The sequence below is a fragment of the Pseudophryne corroboree genome, chromosome 1 (genome assembly GCF_028390025.1).
Source record: "Pseudophryne corroboree isolate aPseCor3 chromosome 1, aPseCor3.hap2, whole genome shotgun sequence".
Classification (NCBI taxonomy): Eukaryota; Metazoa; Chordata; class Amphibia; order Anura; family Myobatrachidae; genus Pseudophryne; species Pseudophryne corroboree.
The window spans coordinates 537,271,786-537,293,985 of NC_086444.1; the positions used below are offsets into that span (position 1 = coordinate 537,271,786).

The 22,200-nt window shown below is 42.3% G+C and overlaps 1 protein-coding gene across 9 annotated transcripts in view; it reads right to left on the minus strand.

The window, feature by feature from the left end:
* NFIB (nuclear factor I B) overlaps positions 1 to 22,200 on the minus strand; it is a 266,130-nt gene that overhangs the window by 111,320 nt on the left and 132,610 nt on the right. For 8 of the 9 annotated variants that reach the window (XM_063914058.1, XM_063914057.1, XM_063914061.1 and 5 more), the window contains exons 3-5: positions 15,238 to 15,291; positions 9,116 to 9,184; positions 317 to 437 (exon numbers count right to left, since the gene is read on the minus strand). In XM_063914058.1, coding sequence (XP_063770128.1) covers positions 317 to 437; positions 9,116 to 9,184; positions 15,238 to 15,291 — 244 coding nt within the window. The remainder of the gene's footprint in view (positions 1 to 316; positions 438 to 9,115; positions 9,185 to 15,237; positions 15,292 to 22,200) is intronic. The other variant, XM_063914060.1, reaches the window with a different exon arrangement.

Genomic DNA, 22,200 nt, shown 5'->3' on the forward strand with positions numbered 1-22,200 from the left:
CTTAGTACACCTAATCTATGATCATGCACTGCCTCCTCTGTAACAGTAACATTTGGTACAGTGTTTTTATATGTATGTATGGCTGATTAATGTCATCTTAGTGGATTTTTTTAGGTAAAGCCATGTGTTTACTTGATTTTACTCAAGGTGTGTGTGTAAGCAGCATTCATTACTTTAAATGTCCAGCCTTTAACACATATGAACATATACACATACATATACAGTGGGCTCCTTCTGGCAATTATACTGTAAAATGTATATGGCTGTAATTTAGCTTAGGTTAGTATGCCTTTTATTTCCAGACAATTCCTGTTACCTGCTTGGTGGAGAGGACAGTGACCTCTGTAAGCTGACCGCTGAGTTCATGTCGTGATAGTATGGCTGGCTTAGTGGCTCTCCAATTGGAAAATTCACTCCAGAGCCTTGTGTAATGGGTGCTAGGAAAAAAGGACAGCTGGTTACTCACAGAACATGCACATTTTAGTTAAAATAGTTTACCTGAACAATTGCATTGATAACTGTGTTGATCACATATCGTTAAATGATTGCGTGGAGCTTTTTTTTATATATATATATATATATATACAGGGGCATATGGACTAATGCTGCTTTCACATCGCAAACCCTGCTTTTGAAACGTTTTTTTAAACGGTTCTTAAAACGGGTCTGAGCAGTTAAACCCCCTTCACATCACATGTTGTAACCAGTATATTACCGTTTCATTGCCGTTTTGGTACCTTTCACACTGGACCCGTTTCTCCCATAGAAAACAGTGGTTGTCATTTTAAATGGACTTTTCTGGCCCACACATTATTAATAATTATTAATTAATTATTAATAATTTGGCTAGTCGTACGATGCAACCCAGCAGCTTCAAGCATCTTTACCATGTTTATGTAGATTACTGCATCCTTCACTGTCCCAGTGATTTGTCTAGCAATTTCTTCATCCCCTCTCATCCTAAGCAGCTCCCTAACCTCCTCATCACTCCAAATTGCCATTTTAAACTGTATTCTGTATAATAAAACGCTCCCTTCACTGTCATGTGTTTCCTCCAGTTTATTTCCTGCTTCTGACTGGTGACATCACGCATGGAGACAGCCTATCAACTTCTGTGGTTTGGAAATACCGTTTCAGAGCCTTTCACATTGCACAATGAAACGGGTCTGAACCGTGTAGGACCCTGCTTTTTAACCCTTTTAAAATACCAGTAATCTGTAACCAGTAAATTCAAAGTGGCCCTTTCACACCGCAGCTAGAACCGTTTTCAAAGGCTTAAAAAATGGCAATTTACCGGGTTATAGCTGCGGTGTGAAAGGGGTATAAGTGACTAGGTGGAGAGTGATAAAGTGGAAAGAAATAAAGTACCAGCCAATCAGCTCCAAACTGCCATGTTACAGGCTGTGTTTGAAAAATGACAGTTAGGAGCTGATTGTTTGGTAGTTTATCTCTCTCCATTTTATCTCTCTCCAAGCTTTGCTACATCTAGTTCTCTGACTGAGAAAAAGAGAAGCCATTTAATAATTTATAGATATTGGTTTCTATAAAGTTATGCAATATTTTAAGAAAGATCAGGTAAAAGCAGGGTGGTAAACCATTGTGAAAATCCTACTTTACATGTCAAGCTTCCACTAGGTACAGCCAATGGTATTCCAGGTCAGCAAGTAAGAACTTGCATTGTTAACAAATGCCTGATGCACCAAGTGGCACTTTGTATCGTTAGAGACCTTTGGAACAGGGTTCAAATCATTCATCCTTTGTTTTAAAGACGATGGTGTCCCTAATTTATGCATAGCGCAATTATTTCTTGATGAATCATTAATTGCATGTGACCGCTGGCTCTCTTTCACTCAGAACATTGTTTCCTTGCTACACTATTTTCTGCATGTGGGACATCAATCAGTGCTGCAGGGTCAGATCTAGGGGCCCCATAAACTCACTTCATGCAGATAGCCTTTTCAATTAGCCCTGTTGGAAAGAGAGATGTTGATGACAGAAGTGGATTCTTTGCATATTTGGACCAGCAGCAGAGTGCTTTTCTCTTATATCTTTTTCAGCAATGCCTATTAAAAGCTGTCCTTATACCTGAGAGAAGAGCACAGCTGCCAGCTCAAATAGCTTAATATCCGCAAACTATTTTAATCCCCTGTTTAATAGGGACCAAGAGTAAACAAGGTCCCTGGAGAAACACATAGTGTGAATAAAGCTTTTCATGTGTGTTACAAACAAGCCAAAGCAGCAGTGTTGTGAAGCATATGTACTTCAAGCATGGCATGCCGTGGGCGTGACAGTTTACTGCTAGCGACTGGTAAAGCACACCATGGTCTCTTGTGGTTTGAGGCACACTAAACTGGAGGTTAAACAAATGCCAGATGAAAGAAGCCCGCCACAACCACAATTCTAATGCTATTATTAGATAAGTAACATGTACAACTGTCACAATGAGGTGGGTACTAATGAGGCAGTACCCCTCAATTATAAATCTGAAGCCACAACGTGCCTTATGTCTGTAGATACTGTTCTGAAAATACAGCTGCAGCAGAGTAGGCATCTATTTTTATTTGAATTCTTGCCATATCCTTTTAATGTGTTAACCAGTGTGCAAGATAACAGAGTGCACAGATAACTTCTGGGCACAACAATTCTCATGCCAATACATTCACTGACAAGTTTACAATTCCATTTATTCTTTTAAAAGCTCGTCCATACAACATAGGGCCTGATTCAGAGGTGGTCGCAGGATAGCTCGGAGCTGCGTCTTTGGTAGCAGCGGATCTGTTAATGTTAATGCAGCAGGAGGCGTCCAAAGACGCAGCATTGGATCACCCCACAACCATCACGTGGGGCCATCAAACATCTGTGCAACCCTGAGGTTGCTCATAATGTCCAGTTCCCGAGGCCTGTGAAGTTGCGTCTGATGACACAGTTGCTGGCTTCAGCTCGCTCCAGAAACGAGCCCCCTTTCCTCCCCCATAAGCTTGCTGCTTGTCAATCAGGTTGCAACTTCCCCCACACTGCATTCGGAGCCACAGCACCATTGTGGCACATGCGTACTGTAGTTCCAACGTATGCCCAGTAAATAAACCATCGGACAGCTGCAACCAAGTCAATCCAATGTCCGAGATTAAATCAGGCCCATAGACCTCTAGCTAAGAGAAAAAAGTAATTTTTTGTACTGTCACATACATCTAAGGGGTTAATATCGGTAACAATGGCAATAACCCGGCTGGTGGCTTGTCTTCGCACAGATAAGCCTATATCACTATTAATTGTAAAGTTTTGGATTCGCTGTAGTCTATTATGATTGGCAATATACAGGGCAGAGACGCAGAGTCTAACATCAGTGGTTTTCACCAAGAAACCCCACAAGGAGTTTTGGGCTTTGTTGCATTCAGTACTCAACTAGCACCACCTGCATAGATTCCTAGTTTGGCAGACTGGTGAAAAAATGAAGGATCGGTCATCTAGCCAGTGACTGATACATGGTACTAATGCAGATATACCAGAAGTACCAGAAGGTAGAAGCAAAAGCACTGTCACAGAGTATCCTGGTGAAACTCAATGGAACACCAAATAGTAGTCAAAATGAGCTGGATCAATGCACTGGGAAACAGTCAATTCAGGAGATAGGTTAAGGTATGCTGGAGATCATGGAGAAAGAGCTCCTTTACTTAAAATTGGAGGCATTATACGCATTGAAGTTGATACAGACTTTAACCAATTTATGAGATAGCCCTTGTATCTTCTAACACATGATTTAATTCACACATAAATGTGGCTAAACTTAAAAGTGTGTTAAAAGAAAAATGAAATAGCTGAAATGAAGTGATAGAATGTTGGATTTTGTTGTGATGCTTTTACCCAACAAAGGCCCTCCTTCCGACCTGATCGCACGCTGCACTTCTTCGCAGCGGTGCGATCGGGTCTGGAATGCGCACGCTCGTCATTGCCCGGTGAAAGGCAACGATGCTGACAGCGAAGACAGCGGTCGCAGGGGCGACCGCAAGAAGACTGACAGCAGGAAGGCGTTCCGGGGCATCAACTGACCGTTTGAAGCCGTTTTCGCGGAGTGGTAAGAAAAACGCAGGCGTGTCCAGGCAAACGGAGGGCGGATGTCTAGCGTCAAAACTGTGACCATCATCGTTGGACAGGGTAAGTATGTCCAGGGCTGGTCTTGTTTTGTATGCAACTTTTTTAGCATAGCAGGGCTGCACAAGCGATCGCAGCCCTGCTATGCTAAAATACACTCCCCCATAGGCGGAGATTAGTTGATCGCAGCAGCAGCAAAAAGTTGCTTGGTGTGATCAACTCGGAATGAGGGCCATAGTGTACAGTGTATACTGAAGAAATTCCAAAGATGAGGAAGCAGGTGTGCAGCTTACAATGTGCACGGCAGACAAGGAGGAGTTCTTGTGCACAAGAAGGAGCTATATATTGTTAAATACGATATAATAGAAGTGATAGTATGTGATGACTATGATTATAGGGAAACACAGACATGTCTGCTGAATGCATTAGGAAAGTCAACATCAACATATATACTAATTACCAAAAGAGCATATAATGTATATCCTTACTGCATAAGTTGTGTAAACATCGCTTCCATTTAGTTGCAGTTTCAAGATAAACTTACACATATCAATATTTTCATTTAGATGGGTTTTTTTCTTTCCATAATGTAGATAACAGTAAATACAATGGACAGCATTTCATATCAACGTTACTAGTGTTGCTTATCTCTAGGAATTCTGGTTCAGTTTCTCCAGACTGCCTTCCTGCCATAAAGATGATGTCATTTTCCCTTTACGCATGACAGTCGCGGAGGTCAGTCAGTGTGAAGGAAATTTATCATGTATCACTAGATTTTAATGGACAGCAGGCAATGGTCTTTTAAACTTTACATGACAGAGCACAGAGATGTTGCTGCAGCTTTCCTAGATTAAGCTCTCTAACTAGTGATATGCTGTAAAAATAACATGACAGCTAGATACCTTACCCTGCAAGAATGCAAACAACTGTAAGATCCCCTACACCTAAACTACAAAGCTCTCATCAATACAAAACCTATTAATAAAAATCACCCTTGTATGTATAAAGAATGAGTAGTACAACAGATTAACATTTCGTTTTTCTATTCCTGTCTTTCACTCTATTGATGGACATTTCAGACAGCTGGGTGATAACTGAACTATGACAACATAGCTGATGTAAATGCAACGCAAAGCATCGAAAGTTATATGAAAATAAGTGAGTATAGCTAACTTTATATAATGGCTGTCAAAGTATTCTATTTTTGAATTAACATGTTGAATTTTTATTTGGATTAACTTTAGTAGAATGCTAAGTAAATGTGGAACTAAAAGATTGGAAGATTGTATTATTGGAACCCTTGCACACCCTTGCCAAACAACTTGTTCGCAAAGCTACAGATGTGTTCTGCTATGCTGTTGCCGCGATGTGCATGCGACTCCCGAGATTTGGAGGTAGATATGTACGCTCACACCTGCGGCCCATTCACTTGTATTGGAGAGCCGTGGGTGCAAATGATTGCAGTCTCTCGAGGCATAACATTACCACCAACCGTAACAACATAACTGGATACATCTGTATATTCACTCAAAGTTCACTCATCTATAATGATCAATCAAGTATAAAAGAATCCACCTGCTTCACAGCAACATTATTATAGATACTCATAGAATATATTGGTCAATAAATTTGATTTCAAAATCTGCCTTCCTCTACTAGGTTGATTACAGCAAAATTACTATAGCCATTCTTTTATATGTGAAATAATATGGTAACACAAAGCCCCATTGCCACCTATAACTTTTCTCCCTCAACAACCAAACATTAAAACATCCCCTCTACCCTTTAGAGAAAATGACCAGTGCCCAGGTGGAATGCTGTGGAAGAACCAGATATAAGGTTGGCAGAGATGTGCCGGATAGGAACACGTAACTTGGACTATAATAGGTAAACAGACTGGATTAACAGAGTGTAGTGAGCATAATCACTGTGGACGAACACAGCATGTGCTCCATCAGAGGTGAGCAGAATGGAGGAGCAAACTGTAGAGAGCAACAAAGCATGGAACTCTAAGATGAAAAAAATTGTTTTGTTAGATGAAAGGTTCCTCATATGAAGTTGAGCTGATACATGCTTTTCATACAAGTGGAAAAATAAAAAGTGTATGTACCTGCTTTCCTATGTAGATGATTGGATCCTGTGGCATATCTATAATGGGTGGCATATCTATAATGGGTGTGCACAGGTCTCTGGTTCCAGAGGGACCAACACAGCACATCCTGCACCCATGTTGTATTTTCCCCCTGTCCGTAGTCCCATCTAGGTGGTGCTGCACAAATCACCTGGAATGGTCTAGAATGAGTGTTGGACAATTTCCATGAGATTTTTGCATATGCAGTAGAAAAATCATCAGGAACATGGCGTGGGCGCCATGTTCCTGGAGAGCTATCCATGCACAATGCAACTATCCACCCCACCCCACAAGCTCGATGCCTAGGTGTCACCCTTGACTCTGAACTGTCCTTTGTTCCACACATTCAATCTGTCTCTAAATCATATTACATGCACCTTAAAAACATATCCAAAATACGCCCTTATCTTACACAAGACACTGCAAAAACTCTAATCCATGCACTCATCATCTCCCGCTTTGATTATTGTAATAGTCTCCTTACTAGTCTTCCCAAACATAGGCTATCACCACTTCAATCCATTTTAAATGCAGCCGCGAGGCTAATCTTCCTCGCCAGACGTTCTACATCTGCTGATCCGCTCTGTCAGTCCCTCCATTGGTTACCGGTATTCTACCGTGTCAAATATAAAATACTTTTACTTACATACAAGGCTATTAACCAAACTGCACCATCATACATCTCCTCACTCATCTCAAAATATCTCCCTACCAGACCTCTCCGCTCTGCACAAGATCTGTGTCTCTCATCCACATGTATTACTTGTTCCCACTCAAAATTACAGGATTTTACCCGGGCTTCACCCACTCTGTGGAATGCACTCCCACGCACAATAAGACTCTCCTTTAGTCTCCAAACCTTTAAACGTTCTCTGAAAACTCATCTCTTCAGACAAGCCTACCAAATTTCAGACCCACACACATAACCTTAACAGCTTCCCTATCAAGTTACATTCCCTCTGTACAGTCCACATAAACTCACATTTTGTCTTCCAACATTGCTGGGTGATCATATCATATACAACCCATTAAGAACCTAGCAACCTGGGGAACCATTATGTAACAGGTAGCATCTATCCTTGTGTATCAATGCTTATTTCCCTGTAGATTGTAAGCTTGCGAGCAGGGCCGTCCTACCTCTGTCTGTCTGTCTATCTGTCTTTGCCCAGTTTTGTTCTATAATTGTTGTTCTAATTGTAAAGCACAACGGAATATGCTGCGCTATATAAGAAACTGCTAATAAATAATAATGCACAATAGACTTGTCTGCACCACCCGCAAAAGAGGAGGAGACCTGCATGGAGACTGCGCCCATCGTTTATACAGCTGAACATTCACCATCTAGTGAACACCATTCACATTCCCTAAAACAAATTGGGACTTTATAATTTGCTTTGGAGCGAACCAGCCACACTGGTCTTTTGGATGTGGACATCTGTGCAATATACAATTGGGATACAGTATATGGCAGCGTGTAAATAATATCAGCAGTGAGAATAATTCTTTTATGAAAATATGCATTGCATTTTTTATGCTTTTATTTTATGTGATTGAATAAAATGTTTATATAGTAATGATCGGTATCTAGTGCTCTCTTGTGATATTGCATGTTTCACAATTACTTTGTATCTATTTGAGTATCGCAGAATACTCATGTGGGAGCAGCTATAAGTATAAAGATATCAGTATATCAATTCTATTATATAAATTGGGTGACCAACAGCTTTATTTTGTGCATTATATCAGAGCGCCTGATTTGATAATTTTAGGAGTCATAATTATCAAGCACTATAGTATATGTGACATACTACCTGGGAATCCAGTTTCATAAAGAGGAAGACGTGAGCTTTCCACTCAACCAGAGTCCGTAAATCAGTTTTCAGTTTGGGATGAACAAAAGCTATGGTGCATCAACACCAATGTGTACAACCTATCTGGAGTTGGTAGGAGAAAATTATCTAACCACAAAAAGATCAGACAAAAAGTAGAAACAATGTCCAAATGTTGTAGTCACAAAGAAAACTCTCCATAAATGTGTGAGTTAGCCACAACACAGAGATGGGACTGCAGTCAGTAGTTATACCATAACTGTAAAAATAGATCTAAGACATTAATCTGAAGATATTAGCAAAAGATAAACTACCTTTTACAGGTTATTTGTAAGCACACTAGGCTGCTCACTCCAATGACTGGAAGGTATGTGTGGTGACTGGAGAGACACTAGTATGGGCTGGAGCCAGAGTCTGCTGGGATTCATTCACGTTGTTTGAAACATTATATAACTGTGAGGCCTTGAGAGACACAAGGGGGGATGAGGCTGTGTGAGATAAGAACTACAACACAATTGGGTAAGGGGAGCACAGCACGAGGCCACACCCTTCCATGAGACCACGCCCCTTCTAAGAGCTCATGTCCCTTTTTCATGTGATCCCACATAGAAGGAGGGGAGGGACACCAGACAAAATCTTGCCTAGGGCACAAAATTGGTCAGGGCTGGCTCTGGCAAAGCAGTGGAGCAAAGCACTGCACACACTTGGGAAGAAAAGAGCATAGAGTCCAGCAGAAGTAGGCACAGTAGAGTGCAGATGAGAAGCAGAGCACTAAGCGTGTGGAGGTATGCACAGCAAAGGAGGGCACTGCTGCAAAAGGACAGGGAGCAAGAGAAGAAAGCACAGCAGTAGGGTAGAGCAGGGGAATATCAGTGGAGATACTAGAGAAGCATAAGAAAGAAAAGGTCAGAAATGAGCAGCAGTAGTGCAGAACAAAATGATAATGGATTGTGCTGGAACCCAGCTTGTCATACAATTATGGAGTATGTATTATAACACATAAGACAAGCGGGAAGGAGGACATACTTTGGCTTCGCTGTTTAGGAAGACTGCAATATTTACTTACTTCTAGACACCCGCACTAGCTCTGAAACATTGAAAACTCCAGACTTTACAAAACTGTCTTCAAGGTATCCTGGAAAAAAATAAAAAACTATATTAAGAATTCTTCATAACCAGCAGAAGCAGCAGCATCAAAATGAAAAAGAAATAAGTAATGAAGAAATAGAATACTAGAAAAGAAGTTAAGCATCAGCACAAGTAAGGAAATGACATGGTTTTCAAATAAATATATATGTGTAAAGGCCGTATCAATGGTAGATTTTCTATCTTTCCGGATACAGCTAATCAGGCTCTTAAGGATTAATCTGACAGATCATTTGCCCGATATGTCTGCATCTTCCTACTACTACCCTTTGGTAATAAAGTCTTCAACACCATGGACCACACACCAACATCACTAAATGCACACATTGTATGCCATTCATCCTGACACTTATTGCATGCACAAAGGCATTTATTAACAGTGTATCTATGAATAATTGCCAATAAAAGCTCAATGGACAGCTCTTCCGATAAGAGCTGTCCTTTGCGTTGCAACCCCCACAAGCCGCAGGATCTCTCAGTGGAATTCTGCATAAAGAATCACGTAGACCATCTATAGATGACATTGCTTATCAGGTACAAGCTCCGGAATGTTTTATTTTACCGAGCTTGATACATATGGGGAATGTGACAAACCAACGGAAACAGTAGGTTTAGGCGTTTTAACATCATTTTAACCTTAGTACATCCCGCCTTACTAACTGTAAAAAATACCCGATGTGGCCAATATCATACTTGACAATAAATCACTCTGATCCAAACCCCACCCTCCCATGTAGCTAGGAAGTAGGCAGGATGCAGGAGTGTGCTCAACTCTTCTTGATGTCCGTAAGACTACTGAATAATTCATAAGACATTCCAGGGGAGTAAACGGATATGGCTCATGTTAAGGATATGGCCCATTCTGCAGATATCTTCTGGGAGTTTTGTAGGGCACTGCTAAAAGTCAGGGCAGAGGGGTACACATTTTTATTCCGACTATCGTCACAGTAACAAACAAAATACTGCCTGGTATGACATTACCTGTCCTGCCCCTATGTAGTTTGCTGATCATATTTTCTTCTAACATAATGTTTTTTTTACCACAGTTTAATCCATGAAAGATGAAATCATAGCTTTCTTTATTTACAAAATATGTAAATATGAAATAAAATGAATTGCTGTACTTGTAGCTTGGCTCATAATTTTTCTTCCTATTATTATTATTATTATTATTAATTTATGTTGTGCCACAATATTCTGATAAACCCAAAAGTATTTTTTGTGTATTTAGTAAATTGTTAAAAAGTGCTATTTTTATTAATACATAATGAATACCTACACCTTGTTTGCACCAATATCTGGACTGCTTTGAGAAAGTGCTATGTTTATTAATCTATGGTAGGCTGATCTGCACTGACTGTTTTTGGATTGTATTGCTAACCTTTGTTGTGGGAGGTATTAGTATTTCATGCGGACCGCCGGGATCACCTTACTTATGGGGTAAATCAGATCTGATCGCAGAAGTGCTGAATTTCACGCATCTACGGTCAGTTGCTCTGACATGCGGGGGGACTCCCCACATGTCAGGCCCTACCCCCCACTCCCGCAAGGGTGCAAAGCATCGCACGGCGGCAATGCTTTTGCACCCGCTGAGTAGCTCTCTGCCTGCACAGCCTACTTATGCAAGCAGGCGGCTACCTGCTGCATCCCAGGTCGCAGCGGCTGCGTATGACATCACGTCGTCGCCCGCTGCCCGCCCCCGCAACAGTCCAACACGACTGCGTTGCCCGGACCGCATCCCACCAACGATGTTCTAACGCCATTGGCACGCCCCCTCCCGCCCCGCAACCACTTCTGCCCGTCAATCAGGCAGAGGCGATCGCAGTCCTGAGATGCTTTTAACATCTCACTGGGCTCCTGGGGTGCGCACGAGCAGTGCGCTTCAGACTGCGATCACTGCCGCTGCAGCGATCCAGTCTGAATTAGGCCCTTAATCAGTGTGTAATGGCTTGTATCCAGTGTGGCTGCCAGTTAGCATGTCACTGCTAAGTGTGGCTGTTTCAAGTGTATTAAGGTGTATATCGCATAATTCAGAGTTATACGGGAGGAGGAGAACATCCTACCTGAAATCACTACTACAGGAGGACAAAATTCAACACTCTTCTGTGAGTTCTCTTAACCTCCGTTTTATGAACTGTTACCTTGAATAAGATCACTACTGAATTTGTATACAACAGCAATTTGATGCAAATTGTAAGAAAGTCTTTTAACTAAAGATGTGCGTGGACCCCTGTATTTTAGTTTTGGTTCTAATTTCTTCCTTGTGTTTTGGTTTTGCATAACCGCCCTCAAGTGTTTTGGTTTGGATTCGGCTAAAAATAGATGAAAATAGGAAAAATCATGTCATTTCTGCAATCTAATCTTCCGCAGGAAGATCCGAACAGGGACTCGGTTTGCATTGGATCTCCTCAGGAGATCTGTACCGGGTTTTGGTTCGGTTCGGATCCCAAAAATTCGGGTTGATTCGGATTTCTGGAGAACTGAACCACACATCTCTAGTTTTAACTGTAGGTTAAGGCAGATTTTAAGACTTTACTTGGCCTAATTCTTATCAATCCAGACCTATTGCAATTGTATTTCTTTTGATTAGCTTACCATTAGTTCATCATATATGTATTCTGACTCAGGCTCACTATATGGTAACACTCGATTTAAGGGTTATAAATGTTTTAAACAGAAAGTCTGGGGAAACATAGAAATGCAGCTCAACTCAGTTTACAAGAGATGAATATACCCAAACACAACTATGCTAAATTGTACCAAAACACACAAGATTTCAATCAATATGCTCTATGTAGTAAAGTATGTATGTACCCTTAGCGTATACAAATGCAGGTGTACGCATAACGACTTTAACACACATCATCTTGTAGCCTCCCTGAAGACATGAGGTCTTCTTATCCCTAAATCACCTTTAGGTTTACTGTAAAATTCTGGGCGTGTGCTCGATTTTTCGAGGATCTATGTTAGCAGTGTGTTGTGTAAATAGTCAGAATCATGAGCAGTATGAAGAACTTTAGTTGTCATGCCTTAGGAGGTTGTGAGCAATGGTTTCAAGACCCTGCAGGTTAAACTATTCATCACGTTCAGGTAACAGCAAACAAGATTTGACACCACATGCACAGCACTCCTCCTAAAAAGGTTATTACTGTGTTCATACACACGGAGAGATTTGTGTTTAAAATCTAAGTAATCTGACTAGATTGCTTAGATTTTAAGCACGGATCTGCCGTGTGTATGCCCCCCAGCGATAGCGATGCGCGGCTATCGCCGGTGCTAGATTGAGCCTGCATGCAGGCTCAATCTAGTGGGTCGCTCGCCTCATTGTTGTGTGAAGTGAGCGGCCCCCATCCGTCCGTCCCCTCGCTCAGCACATCGCGCTGTGCTGAGCGGGGGGAGAGATGTGTGCTGAGCGGTCTGTGTTAAGATCGATCAGCACACATCTCCCCCGTTAGTACCCCCCTATAGAGTGTGATAGTGACAAATCAAAGACTGTGTCTTGTGCAATGTATAGTACACAAAAAATCAACACAATTTGCTACAAAAGGTTTCATATGGATTAGAAAATATATGGACATACAGTACTTATTTTTTGCACACATGGCCTCATTTCCACAGAATCACAATCCTGCTCTATTCTTTACAGTACCATACTTTTGGCAAGATTGTGATTTGTGATGGGAATATCTGTAAGGATTGCAAATATAAAAGCTTCTATCAATTTTGGCATAAATGGCTCTCAATTGAAAATAATAGCAGATGCCCTAATCATCTCTATTTTAAAGGACATAACTTATTATGCGAGGGTAAAAAGGGAACACTTACACACCTGGAACTTTATTGGAATACAGTATCTTCTTGTGATATCTAAAATACAATTTTACCTGTTGGCACGTTCAAAAAGGATATTGCGCTTACTCTGAATTCAGCAAGGGATCACCTAAGGGGCCCCATGACAAGTCAATGTTTAGAATATAGTGCAACAGTTTTATGGCACTATAGCCCATCACTGTTCTTGCCTGAAGGCAAAGCTGCTAATAGCTCAAATAGGCCCAATACTGGATATGGGGTGTGGCCGTGCCCCTTAGAGTTTCCTTTGAAGAAGACAATGCCATGCTAACTTGGGGTGCTGAGACCCAGAACCCAGGTTTCCCCTTGTCCAGGCAGGTGCCCCTGCATGCTGGACCACAGCGCATCATTGCTCTTCTAGAGTGACATGGGTGCAAGTGATGGCACCTTAATAAGTAGAAGTTTTATAAAAAAAATAATATAATATTTCCTCCTTTATAATGAGTAATTGTATTGGCCCCTCTATATAATTATATATTGACCCATTAGATAAACGAATTATGAATATTGGCCCCATGTCAGGACTGCTCAGTCAAAATCAGGATAGTTCAGAATATTCTTAATAGATCTTTTATGTAGCCATCAACTTGTGTCCCTTGCAATTGATAATGGATTCTGCCTATACAGGCCACATCCGGTTCCAAGCTGCCATTTGAACAGACTTTTCTGAGGGAAAAAAATCTAGTCTGTTGCTACAAGTGTTCAGCATATTTATTTAAAATAACTACTGAATACACAAAGTAAAAAAAAGACGTGGGTACAAACTTCACAGATAAAATAACATTAAAGAAAATAACCATAAAACCCACAAGAGGCTTGTAAAGGTATACACCAACAGATGAGAATGACTGAGAAAAGGAACGTGAAGCAATGTGGTTTAGACTGTATCGCTGTTTAAATTCTTTTCTCAATTTCCGCCTAGGTCATTTGAAGTGGTGAGATCATTTATTGCAAAACACCAGATTCTAGCTGGATCACTAGACAGCCCATGTTCCCTTGTCTCTTTCACTCACACCCCAACTTCTTCATCCACTATGTAAACATATATTCAGACAATTTTTAAACATTAAGCCATTTAGACCTACTGCTTCTGACAACCTATTCAAAATTAATGGTGCTGTTTAGAATAAAATAGGTAAATAAATAAGGGATGAGATAAGTGGTTTTATGTATAATAAACCTGCTGTGCCTTTTATCTGGGACAATATCATGGAAATGTAAAACAAGGAGGTGCAAAGTAGGAATTTCTTATGTATGTGTTCAAAGATATTCTGTTTTACTTGTGTTCTAATAAGCTGAAAAAAAATGTTTTGTTTTGTTATGTTACCATATTATTCTTATCGGGTGTAGTATGGTATGCCAGCGGGCGGGCTCCCGGCAACCAGCAAACCGGCGCCGGGAGCCCGACCGACAGCGTGGAGAGAACAAGTGAGCCCCTTGCGAGCTCGCTGCGCTCGCCACGCTGCGGGCACGGTGGCGCGTATTCTCCCTCCAGGGGGGTCGTGGACCCACACGAGGGAGAATATGTGTCGGTATGCCGGGTGTCGGGATTCCGGCGCCAGTATACTGTGCGCCGGGATCCCGACATTCGGCAACCAGAAGACCACCCATTTTTATCTGGCCTGTTCCAGTGTTGTCTACATTAGAAATATAGCTGAAATCCTCACTGTTTCCCTTAATCAAAAACATTCATTAAAATATACTCTCAGTTAACGTCTGACACTAATTATATAAACTATGCCCTACAGTTAAAGTTTGCATTACAAAGGTTTTTAAGTTTAGCTGCAGCTATTGCCAAGTTAGTAGTATGTATCTCTAACGCAATAGGATTGTGGTTATGTTCATGAGAAGAATGGCGGAATGTATCTGGAGGTTTTCAAGCATAACTTAGTCGTATTTAACACCATGTGTGTACCACATGACTGATAAAAACGTCCTTTAATTTGTATGGTGAAAAGTGCAGAGTTCTCCAACTTAACAAAGGAAACTCCCTGATATTGAATGAATCTCAATGAAGTTGCAGTTAAAGCACTGGTTACAATGAAAGTGGTAACATAATCACTGCTTGTCCTGATTATACACATTGCCTATGCAAAGCAGATTGCTGACCAATTATACACTTTTAAGCTATCACAATACTACTTTTGTTCTCAGACATTGGTAGAATGTAAATTTTGGAGGGGTTATATTTACCTGGTGGATTCTTGGCAGGATCATTGTGGCTTGGGCTTCCTGATTGTCCAGGATCTGTAAAGAAATCAGAAAAAAAGGTGTTTTGTGTGTTACAAGCATTAAGAGTTTTTTTGTTTGTTATTTTTTTTTTTTTTCAGAATGTTGATGAACTGTTGAAAGTAGATGAACAGACGCGATTTCCCTTGTTTCGCTAGACAAACGCGTGGAGTAGATTTCTAGGTACAGATGAGTTGATTACATTGTATAAGAAGCTTTGCATAATTAGACTTTCACATTAATTACTCTTTCACATGACACAATATAAACCTCTAATTCAATCCCAAAAAAAGAAAGGGGAAAAAAAAAAAGTAGAGAACAGGAATAGCAAAAGGCTGAGTATACTTCATGTGTCTGTGGGTGTTTCTAAAAGAACGAGCTGCAGATAGATAGGTTCTAAAGAAAAAGTTGATGAATTTAGTTTTTTAGGGGTACATTTACTAAGCAGTGATAAGGGCGGAGAAGTGAGCCAGTGGAGAAGTTGCCCATGGCAACCAATCAGCCCTGAAGTAACATTTATAATTTGCATACTATAAAATGATACAGAGCTGCTGATTGGTTGATGGGGAAATAGCTCCACTGGCTCACTTCTCCGCTCTTATCACTGCCTAAAGTACTAGAACTTTTCATCACTACAATAGCTTTTCATATTCTCTTCATGTAATGTTTTACTGTCCACATAGTTCTTACTAAAGCAACTTAAGTAAAACATTAGTAAAAACGTAACTACTTACAAACAGCAGAAATAGCACAGAGAAATAATTACTGAGGAAAGTCAAACAATGTAATACTACACCATGCACCCAAATGCTAGGAAAAGGTAACTGAAGACACTGAAATAATTGGTTTCTATTTTCATAGATGTCTTTATGCATTGTACTTGCGTTGCATGTCCTAATAAAATGCATTAAATTAACACCACTGGTGGTGGGATGTATCAAGCATCGCATTTTGAATGTGATACATCCGCCACTAATTGCATGCATAACGGTATTTATTAACGCAGTATGCGTAAAGATTTGTGGTTAAAAACACAAAGGACAGTTCTTCCAATAAGAGTTGTCCTTTGCGGTATAAGGACTTCTGGGAGTCCTTCTGCTCCTGAATGGCTTTCGGGGGCCACCAGGAGGGATTCTATTGGATCCCTCTCTGGAAAGTCTGTGGTAAGAGGCCCATAGGCTTCTATTAAGGAGCACTGCCTAATGAGAACAAGCTCTGGAATGTTTCACTTTCCGTAGCATGGTGCATATGGGGAATGTTGTCAAAACTTTGAAAAGTGCATTTCTGGAGGTTTGACTCCATTTTTGAGGATACTACATCCCACCCTGGCTATGAGGCCTTAAACAGCCTACTTTTCCAAAGACTTCATAACAGCCTCTGTTGACAGAGATAAAGCTTCAATGGCATTGACATGTGTAATTTTAACATTGAAACTTAATTTTGCTCAGCTATACATTAGCACAGCGTTTTTCAACTGCTGTGCGGCTGCACACTAGTGTGCCGCCAGCGGTTGTCAGGTGTGCCGCAGCCTGCTGCTCACCGGCCACCAGAGTTGCCCTGCACAGTGCTCCGCCGCCCGCCGACAGTGCTCCTCCACCGCACGCCAGAGATACCTGGGTCCTCCAGCCGTTGTGCACGGCAGCACAGTCAGCTCTCCTGCTGCCCAGACCATGACCTATGGTGACGTGCGCATTCCTGCCCGCGCTTGGTGCTGGTGTGTGCTGCAGCCTGCGGACTGTCCTGCACTGCTCATACTACTCCAGCTTGAATATACAGGACTTCAGGCTGACATTACAGAGGGAGCTGTGAGTACTATTAAATGGGGGGAGGCGTGGGGGGGCAGTGTGTGTACCCTGACTGTGGGGGCTGTTATTACTATTACAAGGGTGTAGCAGTGTGTGTGCCATTTCTGTGGGGGCTGTGAGTGCCATTACAAGGGGGAATGGGGGGGGGGGCAGTGTGTGTGCCATTACTGTAGGGGCCAGTGAGTTTGATTTATATCTGTGGGGGCCAATGTGCTTCATAACTGTTAGGGCCAATGTGTTTAATGCCCACCTCCTGCAGTTTCCCCTCCTAGCTCAGGCACCCGTACCATCACTACTCTCTCATCATCCCTGCCCTCAAAGTTAATCCCACCTCATAGCTACAGCAACCCTGATAATCTTATTCACATCTCTCCCACAAATTCATACCCCCTATCCTGTGCCCTCTGGAATGCCAGATCTGTTTGTAACAAACTGGTCCCCACTCATGACCTTTTCATTTCCAACTCCCTACACCTACTAGCCATTACTGAAACTTGGATTACGCCCTCTGACACTACTTCTGCTGCTGCTCTCTCTGCTGGGGGCCTCACATTCACACACCCCCCCCGACCTGGGGGTCGCCATGGGGGTGGTGTTGGGGTCCTTTTACCTTCTACTTACTCCTACCAACTCAAACCACCAGAACCATCCCTTATATTCTCTACATTTAAGGTCCATACGCCTCTTCCAACCAGTCCATCTTAGAGTAGCTGTCATTTACCGCCCCCCTGGCACTGCTTCCAAATTCATCGACAACTTTGCTTCCTGGCTTCCTCACTTCCTCTCTTCTGACATTCCCACCATTATCCTAGGCGATTTCAACATCCCTATTGACATCCTCACACAATCCCCTGCCTCTAAACTCCTTAACCTCACCTCTTCACTTGGTCTCTCCCAGTGGACCTCCTCACCCTCCCATGTGAATGGGAGCTCACTGGATCTGGTCTTCACTCACCGCTGTGATATTTCTGATTTTTCCAACTCCCCATTTCCCCTCTCTGACCACCACCAGCTCTCCTTTAACCTATCTCTCTCGACTTCCCCATCTCTACCTCCTAAGGCTACCATCACTAAGCGTAACATTGAAGCTATTGACACCACATTCCTTTCCTCCCTGTTTGACTCGCTTCTCTCAACTATTCTCTCTCTCTCATGCTCTGAACAAGCCACTTCCACATACAATGCTTCCCTTACTTCTGCTCTTGACTCTGTTGCTCCACCAACCACTATTCACCCTCGCAAATTAACACCTCAACCCTGGCACACCAAATGCACCAGATATCTGCAAAAATGCTCACGTACTGCTGAGCGACACTGGAGGAAATCACGCTCTAAGGCAGACTTCCTCCATTTCAAACTTTTGCTCTCATCCTTCAGTGCTGCCCTTTCTCTTGCTAAACAGTCATACTTCAAGAACCTCATCTCCTCCCAGTCTTCCAACCCCCGGCGCCTCTTTGCCACTCTCAACTCACTCCTCTGCCCACCTCCACATCGTCTCCCTTCCTCACTCTCTGCTCTTGACTTTGCCACTTACTTAACATCCAAAATTGACTCCATACGTCAGGACATCATATCACACCAGACCATCAGTAACCAGCCTTCTCCCATCCCTTACCAACCCTCCCCATCCCTCGCACCAACTCTGTCATCTTTCTCCCATGCATCTGGAGAGGAAGTCATGGCCCTCATTCGTTCCTGTCCCCTCACCACCTCCCCACTTGACCCTATCCCCTCCCGCCTCCTCTGTTACCTCTCTTCTTTTGCTTGTTCCCATCTTTCCCACCTTCTCAATCTCTCCCTCTCATAAGGTACTGTCCCCTCTGCCTTCAAGCACGCACTCATCTCTCCTATTCTTAAAAAACCTACCCTTGATCCAAACACTCTCTCCAACTACCGACCCATCTCTCTCCTCCCTTTTGCCTCCAAACTCCTTGAGCGTATTGTCTACAACCGCCTTACTTCCTTTCTTTCCTCACACTCACTGCTTGACCCATTCCAGTCTGGCTTCCGTCCTCTCCACTCCACTGAAACTGCCCTTACAAAAGTATGTAATGACCTCCATGCTGCTAAATCTAAGGGACACTACTCTCTACTTATTCTACTTGATCTCTCTGCTGCTTTTGACACTGTGGACCATCCTCTCCTACTTCAAATCCTTCACTCCATTGGTCTGCGTGACACTGCCCTCTCTTGGTTGTCGTCCTACCTTTATGACCGTTCATTCTCGGTCTCCTCTCATGACTCCACCTCCCCCTCCCTTCCACTAACTGTAGGGGTACCCCAAGGTTCTGTCCTTGGTCCTCTTCTCTTCTCTCTCTATACGTCCTCACTAGGTAAGCTCATTAGATCTTTTGGTTTCCAATATCATCTCTATGCTGATGACACTCAAATCTATCTTTCCTCTCCAGACCCCTCCCCTACTCTCCTCACTCGTATCTCCAACTGTCTCTCTGCTACCTCTTCCTGGATGTCCCAGCGATTTCTTAAACTTAACATGTCTAAGACCGAGCTGATCATCTTCCCTCCCTCCCGCATAACCTCACCTCCTACAATCTCATTATCTATTGATGGCACTACTATCTCCTCTACCCCCCAAGTGCGCTGTCTTGGAGTAATCCTTGACTTCTCCCTCTCCTTCAAACCACACATTCAGCACCTCTCACAAACCAGCCGTTTTCATCTAAAAATATTTCCAGGATCAGACCCTTTCTGACCCAGGATGCTACTAAGACTCTTATCCACTCACTGGTCATCTCCAAACTGGACTACTGTAATCTCCTCCTGACTGGCATTCCTGACAAATACCTCTCTCCACTCCAATCTATCCTCAATGCTGCTGCCCGGCTCATTTTCCTCACCAAACGCACTACGTCCACCTCTCCTCTCTTACTAGACCTTCACTGGCTCCCCTTCCCTTTCAGAATCCATTTCAAGCTTCTCACACTTGCTTACAAAGCCCTCACCCACACCTCCCCCATCTACATCTCTGATCTTATCTCGCTTTACACTCCCACCCGTCCTCTTCGCTCTGCTAATGCTCGCCGACTCTCCTGCCTACGGATTACTTCCTCCCACTCCTACCTCCAAGATTTTTCACATGCTGCACCACTTCTCTGGAATTCCCTACCTCTCCCCCTCAGACTCTCCACCTCTCTACAAAACTTCAAACGGGCTCTCAAGACCCACTTCTTCACCAAACCCAGCCAAATCTCATCCTAAACCTCTGTTTCACGCTCTCTATGTACCCCATCTGTCTCACCCCTGTCTGTCTACCCCTCCCCTTTAGAATGTAAGCTCTCACGAGCAGGGCCCTCTTCCCTCATGTGCTTACCCTTTTCTTACTTTAATAATCTTCAGCTGCACCAAATCCAGCAGTCTTCTGCCACCTGATACTTATTCCAGTGTCATCTGCTGATGTAGCTATGTTTATTTACCCTGTACTTGTACTATATTGTCGTCAACTGTAAGTTGCTGTTTTCCTGTTTGATTATTTATGTACTCTGTAATTGGGCGCTGCGGAACCCTTGTGGCGCCATATAAATAAAGGATAATAATAATAACTGTGGGGACCAATGTGCTTATTTGATATCTGTGGGGCCAATGTTCCCCCCCCCCCCCCCGTGGGTAACTGATAGTGTGCCTTGGGAATTTCGAAGTCTTGTTAGGCGTACCGCGAGTCGAGAAAGGTTGAAAATCACTGCATTAGCAGATGTCACTTCCCCCCCATAATGGTTGGCATATCAGTTGTTTATTTAACTCACATAGCAAAATAGTAAATATATGAAATGGTGTTTGCACATTTATCTTCTGCTCCACTGAGGTTGGGCAATGATGGCTCTGCTTAATGTGTGGTTTGAATGCAGTCTAAGCTGCATTGTGGTCTGGGCATCTCCACCTGCCAGTTTCTGGAATGACAGAACAGTCAGCTGTGGAAGTGAGCTTGAATGTGTGTCTGTGTACGTGCTGAGGTAAGGGCACAGAGGGAGGAGACCATCTGCCTTTGCTAGGCAGCCATTCATTTCTGGAGTTAACAGCTGCGAAATAGCAGTGCCCAGAAGGACAGAAACATGCAGCCTGAGAGAGATAGAGAAGACCATGGGTATAAGAATTGGCACTGCCTACTATTTTTCCCAGGGAATAAAGGCTCTCTCCAGATGTCTGGGTGGCACAAAAAGAAGGAATGCAGTAAGATTTCCTTGTGGCAAATTAATAGAGGATGAGGGTGCCAAGGTCTGATTAACCATTGCAGTGCAAAAAGCCAAGCTGCAATACAGTCATAAGATGGTTATCAAATGTCTGCAACTATGAGGGGAATGATATGCTACATACAGATGCAATCAAGTGTTTTTATTTATCATTTTTAAAGATCAAGATAAATGTTCACACCCTATGCCAGAGATTCTATGAAATTAGCTCACTGGTTAAAGCAATTACAATTTTTATTTTTAATTAGTAGAGGCTTCCTACTGTAATAGTAAATCACACATGCATGCATTATACAGTGCATTATGCTATTTACAACTTAGATTTGTCAGATCCACCCCACCCTATAACATCACTTAATAACTAAAGTCTCAAATGAACACTGCAATATAGCACTGCCTTAATGTACTGTTGGTAAAGGTTTGATGACCTCAAACAGCTTTTCTTAACATTTTTAATAGCCTATTGTTAAAACCACATGTGCACAGGACGCCTGCTTATACAAGTTTGACAGCATTTTCTTTAGCATTTAATTGTTTGCTAAAATAGTTTTGTAAACATAGCGGCAGAATCTCTATATGACTGGTTTGGATGTCTTTCACAATCACCGTAATGTGTGGGAAAATGATGAACACGCTGGGCGCCTCACAAGTAATCAAACTATTTCTTGCACAAGATCATCTAGACTTAATATAAGGTTACAATAAAGTGTGTCATACCACAGTTCGAAGGGGAATGCTGTCTGCGCACTACACAAAATGTAGTAAGCCTTAAACACAAAGGGATACTTTTATTTTAGAAAGTACTTTGTTTGAGCATAATGCAAACCACATAAAAAAAGAGAAAAAAATGGTCACCAATTATATCAGTAATATTGTAAACAGAATGTAGATAATGGGATTCCAATCGTAAACCTAAC